At 33.1% G+C, this 17,290-nt stretch overlaps 1 protein-coding gene across 7 annotated transcripts in view; it reads left to right on the top strand.

Moving 5' to 3' along the window:
* LOC135143098 (uncharacterized protein) overlaps nt 1-17,290 on the top strand; it is a 342,333-nt gene that overhangs the window by 7,899 nt on the left and 317,144 nt on the right. For all 7 annotated transcript variants that reach the window (XM_064074952.1, XM_064074954.1, XM_064074953.1 and 4 more), the window contains exon 2: nt 7,247-8,472. In XM_064074952.1, the coding sequence (XP_063931022.1) occupies nt 7,263-8,472 (1,210 nt within the window). In that variant the 5' untranslated portion in view covers nt 7,247-7,262. The remainder of the gene's footprint in view (nt 1-7,246; nt 8,473-17,290) is intronic.

The following is a 17,290-nucleotide window of genomic DNA, read 5'->3' as shown; positions in this document are numbered from 1 at the left end:
AATGCTGGAAAATTGCAAGAGTGTGCGCGATACATAAGTCGGGATCTAAATCAGACATAAAAAAATTACCGGCCGGTTGCGATTATCCCTAATTTTGCCAAGCTATTTCAAATTATATTGTCTAACAATGTTTATAGTCACATTATGCCTGTCCTATCAAATTCTCAGCATGGCTTTATGAAAGGCAGATCCACCTGTACTAATTTAGCTGAATTTACACAGTTGGTCTCCAATGCATTGAATTTAAAGAAACAAATTGATGTGATATACACGGATCTTTCAAAAGCCTTTGACACTGTAAACCATAAACTTATGTTTTAGAAAAGTTACGATTAGTTGGTAGGTGTGATAGTTTAGTCTCACTATTTAAATCAATTTTAATTGGTCAAAAGCAGTTTGTAGAGTATCAAGGCTATAGATCTTATGTTTATGAATGTTCCTCTGGTGTTTGTCAAGGTTCAAATCTAGGGCCGCTTTTATTTCTAATTTTTATGAATGATGTTGTTGCGCATTTTAATAAGGATTGTTATTTATTTATGTACGCCGACGACCTGAAAATAGTGGGAATTATTAAAGATGTAAAGGACTGTGTAATGTTACAAAACGACATTCAAACATTAGAATTATGGTGTCTTAATAATAAATTGCTCTTGAACGATACCAAATGTTGCGTTATGTCATTCTTTAGAACATTAAATACTATTTTATACGATTATAAAATTCATAATCAGGTTCTAAAGAGACGTACAATCTTTAAAGATCTAGGAGTAGTAATGGATCCATCCTTAAATTTTATACCACATTATGCATATATATACTCAAAGGCATTAAGTATGTTAGGTTTTATAATAAGAAACACCAGGGAATTCAAAAATACTGAATGTTTGATGTTGTTATATAATACATATGTAAGATCAATACTTGAATACTGCACGATTGTCTGGTGTCCTTACTATAAGGTGGACATTAAGCTCTTAGAAAGCATTCAGCGTAAGTTTTGCAAATATCTGTATAACAAGCAACAAGGGCACTATCCTGAACGCAATTATCCACATCCTAGATTATTGGAAGATTGTAAAGTATTAGAATTAAGATCAAGACGTGAATATCTGTCATTTATGTTTCTTTATAAATTATGTAATGGTTTGATTGTTGGCAGTAATTTGTTAAGTCAATTTAATGTGCATGTACCTCGTACTAATGCCCGTCACCCTATATTTTTTTCCACAACTATTGCCAAAAGCAACCAGCATAATCATTCTCCTGTTTATTCCAAAGACGCGATCGCCGAACTTCGACAGTGCGACGGAACATTTCGCGACAAATCGGATCGGGCGCGAATTTCAAAATACGATTACTAAAACCTTTTTACAGTGAATGAACGCGATGCAACGATTTGAAAAAAATACTGGTCGATAGCCCTCTTCGACCTCCACAAATGCATCACTCAATAATAGCTTTAAAGTGATCTGGGGAGATATCATAAAATAAAAACCATTTCCCATGTTAATCCCCTATATCCAGACTTGGATACGGCACCCTGTATGTATATTAGGAATATCATGTGGATGGTTAAACGCTAACTAAAATTTGGCAAATCAAATCCACCACCAGTGGAATGACGTCATCTCCAAAATTTATAATACAAATTTTTTTAAATTTTATAAAATAAGATATTCCTACACTTGTGGTGTGTAAATCCGTGTAGAATTTTCACTGTAGACATCTAGAATTTTTGGAAAAAATTTTAACTTATCCGGGTTCTCATAAAAAAAATAAAATTCGCATAATCAAATTTTATAATTTTTCGAAAAAGCTGGGTTCGTTTTATTGAATTTCAGAGGCGAGAGAAGTTCTGTCGAAATAACCTTCGACTAATTTGTTTCATTCAAAATACATTCCGAGAGGTAACTAGGTACCCACCTAAATTTCTAAGAATTTGGGTTGAAAAATTCTAAGATTACTAAGAAATACAACAACGTACCTTCCTACCTACAATAACATATTCTTGGAAATTTAATTTTACTTTTCTACCTACTTACAGAATATGCCGAATTTTTTATGGAAACAGGAATTTAAAAATAAGAGTAAGAATTATCGTCAGAAATATGTATATGAACAAGCATTTTATTGTTATGTGTATTGCGAATAAAGATCTCAACAGTTTCTGACAATGATTTTATTAATTTATTTTAAAACACACATTTGGCTTTTTTCATTTCCTATGACAGTAAATTAGGTTAAACCACATATCAATAATTCTCTTTTAAGGGACTTTATACTAAAAAAAAGTAGGAGGTGCTATTTAAAAAAGTATCGATGACGTCATACACCTGTCAAATATCGCTCAAAACTTTTGAAACTACTATTACAAAATTTTTATATGCTAATAGACGGTTTTTGCGTTTTTACTTCTCGATCGTAAGCTAAGAAATATTGTTTGTTTTCTTTTATACTAGATAAATATTTTAGTTCCTTACTCTGCTCTACCTGCAAGCCGAGATACACTTGCCCCAGCTGAAAATAGCAGTAATAAAACTATTGTTAACGAAGCGAACGATTTTAACCCTTAGAGATGAATGGCAGCTGTCATAACGAGGTAGCATGGATTGTTTTACAAGTTGCATATCTTTTAAAATAGAAATTTTCTTGAGGTGTGCTGCAGCCTTAAATCCTGTGTAATCTATCTGAAGGTTCTTTATCCATTGCCCTTAGAAATCGAGGTTTAATAATTACAATTTTATTGTGAAACGTATCGGTAAATCAGGTCTGCAAAAAGTGCCGTTCTAAAGTTGTAATAGGCAACAGATGCCAAAACTGTAACTCAGTGTTTCATCCTAGCTGTGCAAGAAACTGTCCACATGTAAAATTAGTGGGTGATGTGACTGATGTGTTAATTTGCTGTGAAAAACTATCTGACCTTGTCTTGGATGACATATCCCGAGATGCAACGAACGAAATTTTGACGGAAGACTTTCCTAGAGTTTTCAAATATATCCTACAGCAAAAGGATGTTGTTATTGCTGAGTTAAGGGAGAAAATTGACGAGTTGAAGGAACAACTTGAACTATATAAATAAATAAGCAAAGTTGGTGGTAAAACGGTAATCAACAAAAAACATAGTCAGGCAGATACCATGGACAGGGAAAAAGATAACAACGCAAGCAAGAAAATCACGCCTAACCTAAAAATCACAAACAAGCAAAAGTCAGCTGCAGTTAGCAGTAATAATGAAACATCTCAAAAGTTTGTAACGGAGAAAAGAACGAAGGTACCTGTCGTGCAGACGAACACTTCTGAAGAGTAAACGACATGGAGAACTGTCGAAAGAAACAAAGGTAACAAGAAAATATCCAGGCAGAAATAGATTATTGGAAAACAAACGGAAATAAAATCTATACAGATGGTTCCAAAAAAAGATTTTATTTATGTTTCGAGACTAGCTCCGCAAACTAAAGCAGAAGACATCTGCTGTAACTTGTTGAGACCCATGTTTCCGGAAGTACAGTGTACAAAATTGGACACGAAATATCCAGACTACTACTCTGCTTTTAAGGTTATGGTAGATCTTTTCAACTTTAATGATGTAATGGATGCTAATATCTGGCCAGTGGGCACTTACGTCTCTCGTTATTTTCACAAGAGGAATTCGAGGAAAGAAACAATGTAACATCTCCAATATTTAACGAGTGGTGTGAAAAAACGGTTAACGAAAAAACCGACGTCAATGGTAAGTGTGAGGGTGTCTTCAATTTTACATCAAAATATGCAGTGCCTTTATAATAAACTAAACAAGGTAGATGTTATTCTGTCAGAAGTGCAACCCCTTATATTGTTAGTGACAGAGCACTGGCAATCGCAAGAGCAGCTAAACTGTATTAAATGAAGTAACTATAAACTGTCGGCTAGTTTTTGTAGAGAAAAACAGAAGCATGGCGGTCAGTGTTGGGCAGTATCTAGATACTTGTATCTAAATAAAATATCTAGATACATTTTTGGGTGTCTAGTATTTGTATCTAAATAAAATCGAATTTAAGCACAAAATACCTGTATCTATAAGGAATTCACGTTCGGTAGATGTAACTAGATTTGGTATTTTTTTTTTTTAAGCTGTGTAACTGCGGACATAATTGTTCTAGTGTATAATGTATTACTGGAATGTCAGAAAGTAGGTATCAAAAATGTGACATGTAAGTAAGTAAAGGTCAAATATCGAAAATGTGATGGTTTTGTGGTAATCTGGTGAATCTATTTTTGAACCAAGGAGAAAATCGCATCCCTCTAAAGCCCAAAGAGCAACCCGCATGTAAAATTTTGAATCTTTTCCCTTCACTAGTTTTTTTAGGAGGACAAGCTTTGATGTCATTATCATGGATCCACAATTTCACCATGGATCCGTTCTGGTATATCCATGTCTCATCCAAGAAAGTGAAAAGTAAATCTTCACCACAATCACGCAATTGGAGATAGGTACCGCCTTAGAAATTTGATTCTGGCAGCTATAACGTGTTTAAAATGTGAAAAACTTCGCCTTCGGAAACCTAAATTTATACGTGTATTACGTACAATTATTTTCAAAGCCGAGTGTTTTACCTCTTACAAACAATAACGATTATATAAAACTTAAAAACCAATTGTAGAACGGAACCAACAAAGTATGTAGGTATATAAATCTGCGCAGTCGTCTTTCTGATTCTGATTATAATATTAACGGCACAAGCGCCGCTGTATCTGTATTATTTTAAAATTCGAAAAACACTCGACAACACTAGCGAACTTTACGGAGAATATTTCTGCCACTGTTTCCGTTTTACCCAATTTTTTGAAAACCACGAAATATTTCTTGTTTCTTTTCCTTTAAAATGAGCTTTCTCGTGATTACTTTTATGGAAATTGTTTCCATGCTGTATTTAAGGATTTTCTTGAAACGAAGCATGTTGAAATTAGAAAAACTTCGTTTTTTTCCACACAATTCAGTTTTGACATTTGAATTAGAAAATTAGACAGTTGATGCCAATCTTAAATTTCTAGTGATCTTAAGATTGCAACTTAACCACAGAAAAGTTTCTGTCAGTTACTTCTACCGAACGTGAATGCTTATTAGATACAAAATTATTGGCGCAGATACAGATAAATTTTTTTATTTCACTTTTTTTTCAGTAGTTATTAGTTGAGTTATACTAGTAGTAATTTTTAATACTTCATGTTGGTGATTTTGGTCACATAAACAAAAATAGAGGTAAGAGGTTCACTAATAGTGTTCTGTCACGGAAATCTTCATATTTTAAATACCATCATTTCCTACATTGTAGCCTTCAGTACTTATACATCTTTAAATATAATTCTGAGGGGTAAGAAATCTAACCCATGGTAAGATGGTATTTTAAAAACCATAAACCACAATTCACTATTCACTGCGTTTTACGCTTATCGGGGCAATGCATTTTATCTGTGTACCTGAGAAACCCGGGTCCGGTAAGCCCGCTGGTTGTATTTGTGTTATTAAATAAGAGTAATTTTAATAGTAAAAATATTTGTTTATGGTATGTTATTATTTTTAGAAAATAATAATTGCATGTTACATAATGATTAATTTTTTCAATTAGCACAAATTAGTTCTGTAGTCGACTAATCGAATGTTCAATACATACATTTCTCTCGCAAAAATCGCATATTTGTTACTGTTTTATACCTTTATTTTTCAGACAAATGTAGCATCTTTTTCTGTTGCCACATGTGTCATTTCTTCACTTTTTCATTGTTGGACCTAACGCGAGGTGGGCTTGGCAGGTCCGTTTTGCCCTAGAATGTGCCGATTACGTTTAAGTGTCTTGGACAATAAAATTAATATTTTTACAACCCTCGGTAGAATAATTTATCGTGATATATTCTCAGAAATCGTGAAACGAGATTAAAATAAAATGAGTTTCAACAAAAATCTGAAAATTTAAAGTTGCACTCTGGTGATTCCGGCCTGCCAGGCAGCCTTTGATCCTATAAGGAGTTTAAATACCCTTCTAAGAAATTGTACTTATTTTCCCTTAAACGGAACCAACAATTCTTCCTAAAATGTATATACCTGCTGCACCGGGATAGACGATTACCGGACATGGTCATCAAAACATCGTAAGCCGATATTGAAGAATAAAAATTTATGACAGGTTGCCGACAACAGACCTTCAGCACAGAATAATCATTTCCCGTATTCTTTTGAAATATTAATTTTAATGCTGGAGATAATTATTAGATGTACTCAAACACAATTTGGACACTGTAGTATGGGAATAAAAACAAAAAAAAATATTCTTTTTAAGCGTACGTAATAAATATTGCACAATTTGCGACACATCGAACAGCGAAGCGATGGCCTATTTGCAGGAAAAAAGAAAAGATTTTTCAGTCTTGAATAACTATGCTACAGTAAAATGTTTATTTTTTAAATTTAATAGCACAATCCCTTCTTCTGCACTTGTTTGTGGCTAGCTTTGTAGGCAGTTTGTGCCAGGATACTACATGATGAAGTTATGCGCTGAATAGTTTCGGGTTTTTCTTTACAAAGGCGACAACAGTCGGTTCTTATATTTGGATCTTTATATATTTTCTATAATTCTTGTTATTAATTGGTGTTGAATAGCAAACGAAAATACACTTTTTGCACTAGTGCGATAAAGAAATATTTTTCCACTCAAAATAATGCAATGCCCGATCAGGCAAAAAATTTAATTACTTGTGTGTTTATTTATTATTATATTAGACATTTTATAGGGCTCTGTTCCAACCGCTTCGCGTCGTGCTTCAAAATTGAAACCTCGCTTATAAAGTGCAGTCTACCCCACTCTAAATGTAAAAATCTACATATTACGAAAATCCAATTCGTACGACTTTTGTTATAATTTATTTGACAAATAACATACTACATAAACGTCTACTGGCTACCTGTTATTATGAGTAACAGGTTAACTTGATTTGATTGTTTTAAAATATTACAAAACAAAAAATCCAAACACTTGTCTATACGTCATTCAAGGTTGCATAATTGCCGATTTTAAATTTGAATCACGATAATATCCGCACCAAGTTACAGAAATTCTTTGTTACGAATAGTAGTAGCGAATGATTTCAGTAGTAATTTTTATTTAATTAAATTGCTGCTGAATCTATGTACGTTGTTTAAGCAAAGATGGTTATTTACTAAAAAAGTGTTGCGTTGGAGTAGTTGAAAACTAAACTATTCTTTTAATTTCAGTTTGTAATCGGCTGTTATGGAAGAAAAAAGGACTCCAAGAGGTGGTGGTTCTAAAGTATCAGAAATTGCAAATAAATTTCAAGCACAGATTCCTAACACTTGCGATGCTTCAATGAAAATCAAAGCTAAGGTGGATACAACCTCGCAAGATTTAGTGGAAGAGGTATCGGGAGGAAATGTTGTGAGAACAGAATCCCACGTAACTAGATTTAATCATGCACGTGCTCTATTTGAAAAATTAGGGGAAGAAACCCGTAATAATTGCGAAAAGCATGTAGTGCCCGTAACAGTTAAAAGAATTAACAGCTGCGACTTGAAATTGAAAGTCAACGTATCGCAAAGTGAGACTATTAATTCTCATGAAGAAAGATCTAGATCACCATCGCCAAAACTTACAAAGGGCAACGATGTTGTGTTTCCAGATGATCACATAGGCTTTATAAGCAAAACTAATGGTATTAAATCAATTAGTTCGAATGAAACTAGTTGTAAAACAGATGAAAATCAGAAACGAATTAAATCAAATTTTTTACTAAAAACTAATAAACCTGAGAAACCAGAGAAACCCGAACGCAAACTTAATAGCAAAGAACTTATTGAAAAGCAGCGGAATTGGACGTCACATTTCTCAAAATCACGAATTATACGTTACAATAGTGATCCAAATAAAAATGAAATACAATTTGTCGTAAATGAGAAGGAGAACGATTCTAATCGACAGATAACTAGTAGAAATATCTCCTTGATTAGCAAAACAACATTGTTGGCTCAACCTGAGTATGCGGAAAATTTCCGAAGGAAAAACATCAGCAAAAAAGAACGTCCGGCTTCAGTCATTCCAACAATTTGCAGTAACATTGAGGTTAATCTGGAAAATTCTGCGCCCAAAACAACACATTTTAATGAAGTTCACAAAAGGAAAGAAAAATCAGCAAGTTGGATTTTAGTATCCTCAGGAAGCAATACTGCGGAATTTTTATCGAAATGTCATTCAGAACAGAATAAATGTTTACCAGATGATATCTCAAACACTAGGAATGAACATAATAGTGAAAAATTGTCACGTTATTTTCTACCTGTACAAAATGATGAGGTCCACAATGATGTTGCCAATCTAGAAAGTCCAAGGATATCTGACAATTTTGTGATACCAGTTAGTTCTAGCAAAGCTAATTCTGAACTAGAGAAGCAGGAAAATGAAGAAAACGAAAAGTCACTGGGAAAATGTAAGTAGATAATTATATTTTCGTCCGTATCAGGCGTGTTATTTGTATATTTAGTTACATTTAAAGCTCTATTTTTTTCATTTCTCAAAGGGATTGAAATGGTTTCATTTTATTAGAAATTTTAGATTTAAATAGAAAATAGTTTTCATTTCCTGAGCGTAAGTTAGAGTCCATCCATCTCACGAATGGGTGCTTTAATGTTTTCTTGACATTTCATGACCCATAGAGGAAAAAGTTGGTCTCGAGTTTCCGTCTGTCTGTCGTCTATGTCGATTTTTATTAGATAGTTAATCTCCGAAAGTACTCTACCGATTGTCGACAAATTTTATAGGAGTATAAATTTTAGGTAGAATTGTGTAGATGGTAAAACGCTAAATAAAATGTTTTCAATTCATCCCCATCAATAATTTCATAACTTCTGCTTATTATGTTACCTAATGAAAGTTATCTAGTTTTATGGACAATAAAAAAAAGTGAAGAGTGTAAAAGAGCATCATATTACTGACGTTTTTGTGGGGATAAACTGACCGAACAAAGTTTACAAGCTAAGAAGTATCACATACAGCTGTCATCTGTAAGCTATCTTATTTAATTTTTGAATTTTGAAAACCTGGGTATTACAAGCTTTTTATAGAGCTCATCGTGCACACGGTGTTGTACTATCACTTCTGATTAGTTCTTCGATTAGTATTTACAATGTTTTATGGATCACTGTTAGCCTTGACAAAGTATTATAATCCTCCTTTGTTCTCTACTGTTCACCTGACCGTGGTCTGCTCCACCTTGTATGTTATTGCTATCAGCTACCTTAAAATACCCTAAGGTGTGAAGCTTTGTAATCCTTTGTTAATCTAATCCCTTCATTTAATCTAATATCAGTTATAATGAGTTCATGTGCAAATTGCAATTCATTTATTAATCATAATAGCTCTCACATTAACTGCGACGTCTGTCAAAATGCTGTTCATTTTAAATGTGTTAATTTATTGGAAAATGACATAAAAATGACAAGGGGCAAATCTAAATCGGTAAAAGTGGTTTGCAATGAATGTAGCATAAATATTACTCAATGCAAGAACGTCAAATCCATTGTTCATACGCTACGTGAGGAATTTTCGAAATCATTGGATAAAATACGTCAAAGTTTTCAGGATGAAATCAATAATTTAAAAAGTACCCTTCCCTCGAAAACTGTCTCGTCTAACTCGGTAGAATTCGAGGAAATTTGACAAAAACAAAATAATGTTATTATCTTTGGAATACCTGAAAACACTTAACCCACTCTTAACAGCTGAAGAACGTCAAAATAAGGATGTGGCAATGGTAAGCGAGATCCTCAAAACTGTTTAAGTCGAACAATGAACCCCGAGATATCTCAAATAAAAAGATTAGGAAAATATAACAAAAATAATACTCGATCGAGACCAATTAAGATTTGTCTAAATTACAGGAGTGATGTTCTAGATGTTATAAAGAATGCTAAATGTTTGAAGGATAACCCAAATTTTAGTACTATTATTCTTTCTTTCGACCGGACAAAAAAACAAATAGATTTCTATTAACAATGGAGAAAAAGATCTTAAGATAAGATACGTCAATGGTATACCAAATATAGTATCTTTAAACTAGTTAGTTCGCCCAATTGCAGATTTCCCATCAACTGCATTTATCAAAATGTCAGGGACTACGTTCCAAAACTACTGATTTCTATCATTCAGTCTCATCGTCTAATTTTGATTTAATACTTCTCACGGAAACTTGGCTTACTAATAAGATATCTACTACAGAAATTTTTTGTATTCAGAAAAGACAGAAACTTACAGGAACATGGTGTAACAAGAGGTGGTGGAGTTCTCCTTGCCGCGAATATAGTCTTTGCCATTTCTATTGAAACACCACCTGTTGACTTTGCCTAAAATTTAGCAATTGCTAACAGTTTTCGGTTGATTGACAACGGCTTTTAGTTAGAAAATTGTGTGAATATGAACGTTGCCAAATTTACGATCAACAAGTGGTGTTTCAATAGAAATGGCAAATACTATACACACTTTCATGTAACACATCTCGATTTATCTTTCTTAACAGATGAGGTTCCTCTGATCGATATTGTAGGTGTAAAATTAATAAGTAAGAATGTATTTATTTTTGTTCTCTATATTCCCCCCGCAATTTCTTTGCATGATTTTGAATTATTTTTTTAAATTTTTAATAATTACTTATTGCTATGTAACAGTAAGGATATTTTAATTGTTGGTGATCTCAACACACCTACTTTTTTCGAATACAAAAATGATAGATTCTCTTTGCAATTAAATAATTTTAGTAACATACATAATTTACAGCAGAGCAATAATGTGGTAAACAATTATAATCATATTTTAGATTTAGTTTTTTTCCACTTTCATTTGTGGAGTCTGTAAAACTCCTATTTCTCTAGTGGAAGAGGATAGACACCACCCAACTTTACTTTTGGAATTTTTCTTATTCTGACAAAAATGCAGTTTTGATACTAACGACAATACTGATCAATGGAATTTTAAAAAAGCAAATTTTCCTTTAATGTATGATATGCTCTTAAATACCGGTTGGTCCTTTCTAAATAAGCATCAAAGTACAGAGGAATCATGCACAAAATTATACAACAAATTATATGAAATGTCTAACCTTACGGTGCCAAAGTTTCGTAAAACACCTTCGCGTACCTCGTTTTATCCTCCATGGTTTATTCAGGAAGTAATTCGATCCATTCAATTTAAGCCTGCTGCCTTTGCTAGATACATACGTTACAAGTCACCCTACTACTACAATCTCTTTAAAAAAAACCCGTACGAGTTGTAAAATTCTCATAGAACAGATCTATAGGCATTATATTATAACTAATATTGAAAATTCTATTTATGATGATCCAAAGCAATTTTGGACATTTGTAAATAGTAAAAAGCGCAGAACAAGAATACCCGGGATTTGTCCACCTCAATGGAGCAGAATTTACCTCATCCCATGAAATAGTAAACGCATTCAAAGAATATTTTCAATCTGTGTATACACTCTCAGATCCTAATTATATATGTACCCCCGAAATTAAACATGTATCAAATGAAGTGGTGACAGTTTCACATATTAGTCAAAAAGAGATTATAAGTGCATTAAAACGTAGCAAAAACACTTTAACTTCCGGTGCTGATGGGATACCGAGCTTTCTATTACGCGATTGTGCTTCCGTTCTTGTCACTCCTCTGTATATGTTGTTTAATCTAGTACTAAAGAATAATGAATTTGCCAACATATGGAAGAAAGCCTGTGTAACTTCAGTTCTTAAAAAAGGTCATCCTGCTCAAATAAATAACTAGACCCATTTCTATATTGTGCAACTTTGCAAAAATTTTTGAATCATGTTTGTAAAACCAGATTTATTCAACTATCAAACATATTATCTCTCCTTACCAATACGGTTTTGTGAACCAGAGATCGACAATAACGAATTTGGGGTGCATTACGCAATTTGTTTCGGAAACTCTCGATAATAGAGGACAGATTGATGTGATTTATACGGACTTCGCCAAAGCTTTTGACCGCATAGATCATCACATTCTGTTAAATAAATTGTCAGTTCATGGTTTTTCGAAATCTCTTTCAGTTTGTTATATTCATACATGACTAATCGGCAATATTCAGTGAGATATCGGAATTTCTGGTCTGAACCATTTACTCCAACTTTCCTCAAGGTTAAAATTTAGGTCCTCGTCTGTTTTTACTATTTGTCAATGATCTACCCGACTTTATCAATAACGATAAGTTACTCTTCGCAGATGATTTGAAAATATACGCTAAGATTAATTCAATCCTGGATTGTGAGAGTTTACAAGCTGATCTATGTTCCTTATTGAGATGATGTGTCCTAAATAAATTGTATTTAAATGTATTAAAAGAAAAAAGTTAGTTTTGTTGTATTCCTACATGATTGATGGTGTCACTCTAAACAGATCTCAAAAGATCAAAGATTTAGGTATCATCTTTGATGAATCCTTTACATTACAGGAATTACCGCATCGTTGCAGCCCCGTAGCTACGGGAAGGCAAGATGGGGCTGACCCCCCTTAGCGGTTGTAGTTGCCCCCACTGGAAGACTTACACTTTAAAAATTGCAGATTAGTAATAAAATTTCAATACAATGCCGATTGCCGAAGCATATTTACTAGCCCCACCCGCCCGCTATTTATTTTCTTACAGGGTATGTTATTTGGCAATATCAGACTAACATTAATGTTGACCGTATAAGAAAATGAACTGTCATGTCACATTTTATTCCATAGCCTACTACTAAACATACAAAAAAATAAATTGAAACAAATTGGTTGTTACCTAGTGTTATTAGCCACTGCACCAATTTTTGGATGCAGTACAGCTGTTTGTGAATCTACATTCTTAGTCCGGTCAAATTAGACATTCGGTGCTACATAAATTCGCAACAAGCTGAATTTTGGTACAATTGTTCAAAATACAATTATAAACAAAACCTGAAATTTCCCCATCATTCCCGTGTATGGAAAAATTTTTATTCAAAGTAAAATGTCAAAAAAATAAGTTTAACTGCGTTAAAAATCTAGGTTTACAATTATTTTAATGTCCTTTCAAATGTAAAAACTGAGAAAAAATAAAGTAGTTATCTGAGTGTATTATTAAAATATATATATTCACATGAAACCCCCTCTGTCGACAAACTTGCCCCCCCCAAACTACCTACCTACCTACCTAGCACCATCTGTTGATTTGTGGAGGGTGTAAAATACCATAGCCTGCTTGGTTTTACTGCGCATGTGTATTTAATTCTTTTTAGTAATTCTGATTTTTAAAATTTTGAAATAAATAGATATTACAATATGAGAACAGTTTTATTTTATATTTTTCATATGCAATTTCTTTTTGTACATATTCACGGCAGTCTTATAAATTTTGTTATGTAATGAACACCTAGTGTCTTTACCAGTTAAAATTAGATTAGCTCCTTTAACAAACATAAATATCGTTAAGTTAACTATTTTATTTACAATTTCCTCTTCAATTTTGTATCTGTGTTCACAAGTAAATGAAAATTTAACGCAATTGGAAACTACTACTAAAATTTTGTTTTTAATATTATTGGGACAAGTTATATTACCTAATACTATTCTTGCTATGTTATAAATCTTGTTAATGCTTTTTATAAAGTCGGGATTACAGTACTGCAATTTTCTCCGTTCAGAATTATATTTTCTCTCATTTACTAACTTATGACACTTTTCATTCTCATTATATGGGCAAATAATTTTTGATCTGCAGTGTTCACAGTTTAAGTTTTTTAAGGTTTTGACGATCCAGCCAGAGACGTAACGTATTATGCTTTTGTGAATTTCTTTTTCTAACTGAAAATCAAGAAGTCCTGAAATATATTTATCCACATTAAATACTTCGGTTGAAATTTCATGACTTTTTCAACTGTGATTTTTTATGTTGTTTACTAAGTTTCTAATATTGAATAAATCTGGAACATTAGTTTCCTCGCAGATTGTACCTATTGCTTTTGATCCAAAAAATTCTCGTATCATGAGTGATTTAAAACTATCTCTAAACTGTAATGCTGTGGGATTAATAGCCTGATTTCGTTGATTTCTAATTTTGCCAAAATAATTTTCTATAATGTCTTGATTTAGAGATCTTTCTTAAAAAAAATTTGATTTTCCTTCATAAATCAGTATTTCATACAATTCTAAAAATCCTTCCAAAGTGTATATCCAATTTTTCAAACTTGGCGGCACAATTTTCTTTCCATTTTTGTCAATAAAATACATATTTTTCAAATTTTGAATCGCTTCTTTCCAAAATGTTGTATGTCCAGAGTTTTTGAACACACCTCCGCGAAGAGGCTTGCTAGGATGTGAACGAAGCGTGCCACCATTCACACTATCGAAAAGTTTATCAAAAAAATTAACGATTTTCGCCGTTCCTAGAGCTTGTTCTTGAAGCTGATCTAATACACAATATATTTAGTCGGATTAAAATTAAATATAGTCAAAAACATACCAGTTTTAACTAATAAAGAAATAGTTGAGGCCATAGAATGGCTAAGAACCTGAGTAGCGTAGCGGACTTTCATTTTTTGTATTTTATTGGTAATAACATGTAAGTCAGTAGTCTTTTGCAGAGCTCGTAATTCACCACAAGGCTGATCATTGAAATAAGCGTCTAAAATATGTTTCCATTCCGCTTTCAAAATTTCATTATTCGTTTCCCATACCAAATCTTTAGTTAATAAATTATTTCTAACACCCTTGATAAGATGTGGTGGATCATACAGAGGAATGATTTCGTCATTACCAATTATAATTCTTCTTTTTATTGTTTCGTTACGGCTTTTATAAATTTGTTGCGATTGTTTTAATAAGAAATTTATAGCAGCTTGATTTGGTTTTCCTTGATCACAGATTATTGTTTTGACTTTTAACCCACAATTTTGAACTTCAGTGACTATCAGCTTTATTATATCGACTAAGACAGTGGATTTTGTGGCTGATGACGAGAATCTAAATAACATGGGCTGTTGCCATTTTTTTAAATCCCACAAAGATAAAATACTAGAACGTGATCTGCAATTTTCAGGTCTGACGTATTTCCATCCAAGTCTTGAAAACCATAAAACTGATCATTGCTTTTATCATAATCTAGATGCGGCATTATCGACATTTCATCGAAAAGGACAGAACACATTTTGTCTCGGTTTCTCAATTTTGAAACTGCTTGTTTTAAAAATTATCAAATAGTAGTTTATTGTAGCCTGCATTTAAGGGTACTTTGTTCAACATTGACATAATTGTGTGTCGGGTAGGCAGCGCAAATAGCTGTCTTAATTTCGTGTAAGCTCTCCCAGACTGTTTATATAACGCTAGTGCTAACACTTTTTCATCAGTGGTATACCTGCGGCCTTTAGTTTTATTTAATATTTCGTTTTCTTAATTGAGATAAACAGAAATTGACTGAGGTATCATCCAGAACCTTACTGTCTAGTTTCATATCAAATTGTAAAGCTAATTTCAAACGTGGACCATATTCTGCTGCCCGAGATTTACTTTTTCGTGCTGTCTTCTTGTATTTTAAACAAGAGTGATGAATCATTTCAGCTACAGGAGATAGATTCCTTTTCCTTGTCGATTTAGTATCTTTTAAAGTCTCACATGTTGTTTTTCTATTCATAGTACTGCTTGAAGTGGTGGTTATAGGAGCATCAAGAACATTATTTTCGGTAGGCAAAGGCAGCGCCTGTATGGGTGGCTGAATTAGGAAATCATTTTGAATTTCAACAGATCGCGTTAAAATTGTCGACCCTGCAGAACTTATTGTCGAATTCCCATTTTCTAAAAGAACAAATTATTGCACTATATTTGAAATTTTTTACTTTACCTGAAGGAATGCGCAACACAGATACCGCGGTACTTTGAAGTTTATTATTACTGGAGAAATCAGTGGCATTAAAGTGTAAGCTACAAACCGTGTGCTGGTTATACACCTTTAAGGGGTCAATTTGTACCAAACGGGAATTACCGCATCGTTGTATCCACATATCAAAACGTGCCCGATCTTTTTTGGGATTGGAAAACCTGTGGCGCGTGCCTGTCGTGTTGTAACAAGTATGCACGCTGCAAATTCTCATTTTTTTCTTGTCTAGAATGTTACTAATAGTGTAATAATAATAATAATAATAATAATAATTTATTTCCAACGGGCATTGCCCAATAGGACACTACAACGAAAACAATTAGTGCAAAATAAATTTTAAACTAAAAATAAGTGGAGGTAAACTAATGGAAAGAGATAACTAATTAAAAAATACAGATTTACAAAGTTGTATAAATTCTTTCCGACTAGCACCAAATATATCAACTGCGAACTGAATATTATTGTAAATTCTACACATATTCAGTAACGGTGAATGCATATGTTGATTATTATGAGCGTCGCCTGCGTTGACAGTTGCGCTGATAAAGCCTGCCGAATAGCCACCTTTGACAGATAATCCAGTAGGTACTTTCGACGCCATTTTCCTTCTGAGGGCGCTAGTTATCCTTGAATGACAGTTCAAATTTGAATTTGACGCATTTGTTTGTATTTGTAATTTTCGTAATTTTGAACTAATAAAATACGATTAAAAATGCATTGTTGTATACCATCCTGTTCAAACAGTGATTCAAATGTTACCTACCACGAGTTTCCAACGCAGAAGCAGAGGTTTTCTGCGTGGATAAAAAGTAGCACTCTTGGGGAAAATTTGAAAGGTTTGCATTCTTTAACTATTAAAAAATAAATAAAATTCTTGATATAACGTAATAATGAACGTTAATTTCATTTAAGAAAACTTTGAACCTCCTTCGGAGAGGCCAAAAATCTGTATTCTTCATTTTAATAAAAAATATTTTTTCTACGATTCTGTGGGTAGATGCAGGCTACAAAGACATGCAGTTCCCTAGTTTAACAAAGGTGTAAGAGAGAGGTGTAAGAAGGTGTGTAACTGATTAACCGAAACCATTTTCATCAATCAATAATAATCCTAAACCTATACGGAACATCATAAACCAACAATTTCTTCTGTACATTCAAATTGGTCAACTGTCAACGAAGGATAACTAGCGCCCTCAGCAAAATGTGTGCAAATTTTGCATATCGTCCAATTTCGCTATTCGGCAGGCTTTATCAGCGCAACTGTCAACGCAGGCGACGATTATGAGCTACAGTATACGTAAATGTTCTAAAATGCCTAATATTTGTTCTAGGAACATTCAACTGGATT

Source organism: Zophobas morio, unplaced genomic scaffold (genome assembly GCF_036711695.1).
Source record: "Zophobas morio isolate AGI-343-1 ecotype UQ-CSIRO unplaced genomic scaffold, CSIRO_AGI_Zmor_V1 ptg000058l, whole genome shotgun sequence".
Lineage (NCBI taxonomy): Eukaryota > Metazoa > Arthropoda > Insecta > Coleoptera > Tenebrionidae > Zophobas > Zophobas morio.
The sequence above is the reverse complement of the archived record's forward strand: the minus strand, read 5'-3'. Positions and strand labels throughout refer to the sequence as shown.